The sequence below is a fragment of the Camelina sativa genome, chromosome 4, assembly GCF_000633955.1.
Source record: "Camelina sativa cultivar DH55 chromosome 4, Cs, whole genome shotgun sequence".
Taxonomy (NCBI): Eukaryota; Viridiplantae; Streptophyta; class Magnoliopsida; order Brassicales; family Brassicaceae; genus Camelina; species Camelina sativa.
In genome coordinates, this window is record NC_025688.1 from 24287159 (window position 1) to 24293594 (window position 6436).

At 36.3% G+C, this 6436-nt stretch overlaps 1 protein-coding gene across 1 annotated transcript; it reads right to left on the reverse strand.

Moving 5' to 3' along the window:
• Positions 368-2445, reverse strand: LOC104782193 (expansin-A3-like). Its single transcript, XM_010507055.2, has 3 exons — positions 2234-2445; positions 1714-2032; positions 368-1048 (listed from the first exon to the last, which is right to left on the reverse strand). Exons 1-3 carry the CDS (start codon positions 2391-2393, stop codon positions 739-741), a joined length of 789 nt encoding a protein of 262 aa, XP_010505357.1. The 5' UTR covers positions 2394-2445; the 3' UTR covers positions 368-738.

Consider the following 6436-nt stretch of genomic DNA (forward strand, 5'->3'; position numbering starts at 1 on the left):
TACTATGCGATCATAAAGAGTCGTATAAAGTAAAAATAAGATCTTTGAACTTGCTCATTGAATATGAATCATTATATATATATGAACGTCAACAAACAACAACAATAACAATGCTAAACAATAACACAAAGATAACGAGCACAACATATCACCCAAATCAGCACATGTATCACAAAAAAATCACAAGCACAACAATCACACATAAAAAATAACTACGTACCTTCACAAACTCGCGATGCCGACCAACTTATTAACCTTTTAAGTCCATAACCACCTGCCTGGGCCTATTAACCCTTAATGATGCAAATTACAATCAATTGTTGTCTTCACTCTATAATACGCTTAGACAGGAGTCCCACACACGAACGAAATCGAATCCAGCCAGATTTTTATATAAGTATTGAAAAACTTGGCCCAAGGGCCCATTATACGGTCCATCAGACTCAATCATAGACTGTCTACATTCTCTGGCTTTTTTTTATTAGAAGAAGATGACACCAACGAAATAAAATAAAATTTGCTGATAATAATTCTTCAAAAACAAAGTAAATAATTTCCCAAAGCCACCGGAATTTTTCCCGAGAAAATTAAAGGGAGAAACCCAGGGCTGGAAAATGATGTCTCTGATCTCTCTCCTCTTCCATAGTAACATCTCTTGAGTATTGTTTTGTTTTGTCTTCACTGAAAAAAAAAAACGTTTTGATTCTTTTGTGTGTGTGTGGTGGTTTCAGAGACTTCTCAGACTCGGAAGTTTTTGCCGGAGAAAGTCTGACCAAACTGCCACGAGGGAGGAGCAACATTCCACGAGGTAGAAGAACGTCGGTCAGAGGCGGTGACTCTGAAAGAAAGTGATTGGCCGATGAGGACGGCGTTAGATTGCCAGTTCTGTCCCCAGTTACGACTCATCCTCACCCACTCTGTCTTTGTTCCTTTCACGCTAACTCCGTTGATATCTCCGGCGCCAGCAACGTTAGTTACGAGAACAAGGTTGAAGTATCTGAACCCGTTTACTGTGAACCTTATCCCTCCTATCTTCCGACAAGGTACCCTTCAGAAGAAACAGAGAGTTCAGACAATTATTAACAACAAGACAAGACATGATATGAAGAGAGAGAGAGAGATGGATCTCTGGGTTACTGTGTCCTGTTTCTTTTCCCGAAATGATAAAATTGAAATACTAAAAATTTAAAATGTTTCAGAGTAAAAAACAAAGTAATAATAATACTACTATTGAGAGCGATGGTTTCAGTTTCTGAACTCTGAAACTAACATCGGCCGTTATCTAAAAAGTGCTAGAAACCTAGAAGAAAACAAAACACACAGAGATAATAATAATAATAACATGTTCGGTAGTCGGTACAAATATCTTTGAAGTAGAGCACCTTAATAAGAATTAAGACATTTGTATTTTAGAACAAAAGAGTCTTTACAAAAATTTACTAAATTTTCTAGCATATTATAGCGAGTAATCAAACAATAAAGCCTCTAATTAGTTTTCTTTACACAACTAAACACTATTGCCTATCAAAACATGAATCTTTCACATAATACAAATTTGCAAAAGTTACTATTGTGTAATTTCTTCAGCCTAAAAGTATTATTTACAGTTAAATTCTTATTGATTCACCAAATTATATTACCGGAAAAACCAAAACGATGCAGTTAAGTAAAAAAGATTTGGAAAAAGACAAAAAAAAGCAGAGAGAGAGAGACCTGCGATAGGAGACGGGGACAATGCCTGCACGGTAGAGACCGATCTTGAGGAACATAGGCATAGCGAGATCAAAGTGCTCACGCGGCGGATTGCACCATCCTCCGTCGTCACTCGGCTGAGCGAAATTCGGCGGGCAAAAGTTCGTCGCCGTCACAAGAATCGACGGATTTCCCGGGACACACCATCTCGGGTCGTCGGTGCACTTAATCTCGAAGCAAGCACCGCAGCTAAATCCGTTGTTGAACAGAGCAGTGCTCAACGCCGCCGTGTTCACACCGTATCCTTGGCTGTACAAGTTCCCGTATCCACACGCGCCGCCTTTTAAAACCCCACGCGCCAAAACACAAAAACAAAGAAGACAATAAAGTTAGCAACTTTACAAAAAAAAAAAACAGAGCATAAACAAAGTTAGGAACTTTCTCAAACAAGAAGAAGTTAGAAATCGTAATTTATGGTTATATATATGAAACGAAATTGATAATGGTGAATTTGGAAAGGTAGTGAGAAGTGAGCATATACCCATGGTTCCGGAGGCGTCACTACCGCCGTAGAAAGTAGCGTGTGCGTTCTGCCACGGTCCGCCGCTGTAAACGCCGGGGATTTTGGCGTTTGTAGCTGTTAAGAGAAAGGAAGCCGTAACGGCCAACCACAAGCAGATCCCAAACGCAGTCGCCGTCATTATGAGAGAGAGAGATATGTGTGTATTGGATAGGACTGCGAGAAAGCGGGAAGGACTATGTGTATTTATGGGGGACTTTGGCTGGTTGGGTTTTTTTTAACCTTACACTAAAATTTGGGTCCTTTTCTGTAAATTGTTTTAGAGTGATAGGGTTTTGAGGTAAATTAATTGTTGTCCATCTCACCGGTTTCATGGGTTCTTACTTATAGACTAAACCGAATCGATCTATTTCTGTTTTAATTTAAACTTAATGGTGACATCTTCGTGTAAGATGACAGAGTAAACCAAAATTTAAACAATTATGTATGTTTTTAATGTAGAATTATATAATAGTAGACATATAAGTTTTATAATCTATCCGAAACCAAACCTAACCCAAAAGTATTCATAGTTAAAAACCGAAAAAGCCAATTCGATTTCTTTTGGCCGAATTAAACCAAAAAAACAAATGCCAAACACAATTATGTATGTTTGTCTTTTCTTTTTACGAAGTATAGGTTATAGTATTTTTATTTGCCATTATCTACGCATGCACGCATGTATAGTTTTTTTTTTGGTTACAGAGCAATTAACATAAATACATGTATGTCTATGCTTATAGAAAGAACCAAAAAAACAATATATACATGTATGCATATTTCTTGTATATTTTGTTGTGAACATATCATATAAATGAACCAAACGAATCGAGAGCATCACATTAAGAGCATGTGGTCGACATACAAATAAATATATTAGGTTTTGCAGCAGATAAATATTGTTTATTTTATGAATTTTTTGAACAATAATAAAGTTGTATTAAATTGGATGACATAGGGCCGCAATAGTTGAATGACAAGCTTCTTGAGCTATCGTATTACATGATGCATGTGGAGTGTCTCTGATATAATTGTTGTTACACAAATTCTATAAGGGTTCCATGTGATTTGTAAGTTTTAAGGGCTCAGGATAGGTGAGTTTACAGCAGCTATGTGTACATACTGTTCACAATAATTGAGATTTCTATTTCGAACTCTCCAACAAATTCAAAAGTACAAATTGTTTTTTTTATGACGTACTCGACTTGATATGGTAAAATTATCATGTAAATGAGAAAACATAAAGATATATAATTTTAGAAGGCTGTACCTATGAAAACGTTTTATCTAAATAATTAATTTGATATTTTGAAACAATAAATTTTGTTTCGATCATTTTAATTTTCAAAGGATCGGAAGACATAACTTCAGTTGAAGAGTATATATATATAACTTCACTAAAGCCGGCCCTCACATTTAGAAACTCCGAGCAACTTAACCAGATCGATTGACATTTTTACGGTCTTTTTTTCCCAAAAAATATGCAAAAATAAATATTTTATAAAAAAGATCATGGGCTTCCAACTTCCAAATCCAAGCTGGTACTTGGCCTTCAATGAGGATCAGTTATGGTATTCTGTATTCACACATTATTACATTGATATAGTACATTTGTAATTAAGAACATGAAAATATTGGAATATAAACATAAATAGAGAAGCAAATAACAGTATATAGAAAACGGATAATATATATTAAAAAAAAAATCTATAGAAAATGGTTTTGACTTAAAAAGATGTAAACCGTTGATTCTTTCTCTAATTTTGTTAGTTCCAGCTCAAACGCACTAAAAGTCTAAATCAACTATATATACAGAATAATTATGTTCTGTGCAAAATACAACAGTCTACTTAAGAAAATGGTATAATATATACTCTGTGTCAAAGTTATGCTCTCTAATTTTTTTTTGAAAAGAGAAGTTATGCTCTCTAATTTCACCAAGGTTTGTCATCCATGGCGATGGGTGGATTGATGCTGCCTGGTTTGGGTCGAGGACTACCTTAAACATTCCAAAAATTTCATGAAACGTTAGAGTTACGTTGGTGTGGTCGCCAGGAAACTCCTAAAACATTCATATAGATAGTTGATAAGCTCATAAGAGTATAAGAGAGGTAAAAGAGAACACGTGCAAACGAGAATACACGTGAGAATGAAGCTGGAGTGAAGAAGAAGTTAGTTACGTTTCCATAACAAACTATGTTAGGACCTTTAGTATAAATAGGGGTTGTGGCATTCATTGGGGAGTCATGTTGAAGGTTGTGTGTTGTTGAAGCTTCTCCTGCGTGAGAAGGGAGCTTGCGTGCTCTGTTACGGTGTGATAGGTGATTGAGAACTGTAACTCAATCTCTATCAATGGTTCTAGCGTTAAATAGGAATTTACAAAGATCTAGAAGTTGCACGTCATTTGTAAGAAACAAACTTAGCTAAACGATATGAACAAGGTTTTGCTTGGTTTTATGGAATTAAACATAAAAAGTGGCTTAGAAAAAGCAAGATAACGAAAGAAGGATGCATAAAACGACGACGAACAAACATATCCAGGAGGAAATAGCTAGCTGCTAAGAAAACAATTAAGAACGACAGAATAGTACTTGCCAAAAAAATATAATTAAACCATCACACACAATCAAAATATCACTCCGAACGTCACACAAGGGATATATAGACAATGATATGCAAACAATACACGGATTACGTACGTTTGCGCTCAACCCTATGTATAAGGTAATGTATTTCTACTACATATGCTTGACTTACATAACACTAGTTGATCTATCGGGTCTTTTACGTTTCCCAGGCGAACATGTTGATATCGTATTATACTTTTTTGGCGAATATTGAAAGTGAACACATAGCGTGGAGTTAAACTAGTGATACCACAAAAAAAATATATATATTGAAAGTTGGAAATGAAGTTCATAACATTGTGTGTGTGCTCTTGGGGAAAAAGAAAGGGTCCAGCGGCTCTCTAATTTAGTTAACTAGGCCACTAATCGTAAACTAAGAAATTAAAATGATTTGTCGACATTTTAAGGTTCTAAAAAGAAAAAGAAAAATAATAATTAAGGTTTGATTCTAGTACGATCCAACTATCCAAGTTGGGGAAAAAAAAACTATAGATAAATTATAAATCTCATTAAATATGTACTTGCCACTAAAAAGAAGACAAAAGTATATTGTACTACTTACTAATTTGCATATTAAATCAACAATTATGTAAGCTTTAACTTACTGTAATGACAACACGTGGCAATCAATGAACCGATAAGTACATTTTAGCTAATTTTTAAAAAAATTAATAAAGCACGACGACGACGACGACAGGTCCCCACAAAAAACGCATAAAGATCCAACGGCTGTGATTTGCTTTTCCCTACCTCGGAGATTAGACCTTCTTTTTTATATAAATTCTTAATTATGTTAAAAGAAAAAAATTAAAACGCATTTATTCCGATTCCTTTCTCTCTCTCTCTCTTCGGTCCCCTCCCTCCCCACCCTCTAAAGTCTCTCCTTCTTCTTCTTCTTCCTTAATCACCTCTGCTTCTTTCATTAATTTCTCAATCTAGAGAATATGATTACTGAACCAGGTCTAACCGGGATTTCTGCTGCGATTACTCGGAACCGTTTACCCGGTTTACCCGATCAATCCACTTCGTTGCTCCCCAATCATACCTTCACTCCGGTGTCACTATACGACAGTTTCAATTACAATCTCTCCTCCTCCGATCACAGGAATCCGCCGGAGAATTCAGTTTTTGTTCGGGAAGTGGTAGTGGGGGAAGAAGAAGATCCGGCTGATGATTTTGATTTCTCCGATGCTGTGTTAGGATACATTAGTCAGATGTTGAACGAAGAAGACATGGATGATAAAGTATGCATGCTCCAAGAGTCTCTAGATCTCGAAGCTGCTGAGAGATCGCTTTACGAAGCTATTGGTAAGAAGTATCCTCCATCTCCTGAACGGAACTTGGTGGCTTCGTTCGCTGAGCGGAATGGTGAGAATCTTGACCGTGTTGTTCCAGGTAACTACACCGCAGGTGATTGTATAGGTTTTGGGAATGGTGGTATCAAGCCAATGAGCGGTGGTTTTACTATAGATTTTCGAAATCCTCAGAGTCGTTGTTCATCGGTTCTAAGTGTTCCTCAATCTAATGGTTTTGGAATGGACCAGTCTTCGAAGAAGAG

Bases quoted from the DNA above. Each gene is read 5' to 3' on its own strand.
- LOC104782193 (XM_010507055.2), bottom strand. From the start codon at position 2,393: ATGACGGCGACTGCGTTTGGGATCTGCTTGTGGTTGGCCGTTACGGCT. The intron at 2,033-2,233 runs GTATATGCTCAC...GGGTTTTAAAAG, and splicing joins TGACGCCTCCGGAACCATGG to GCGGCGCGTGTGGATACGGG. The intron at 1,049-1,713 runs GTCTCTCTCTCT...TTTCTTCTGAAG, and splicing joins GTCCCCGTCTCCTATCGCAG to GGTACCTTGTCGGAAGATAG.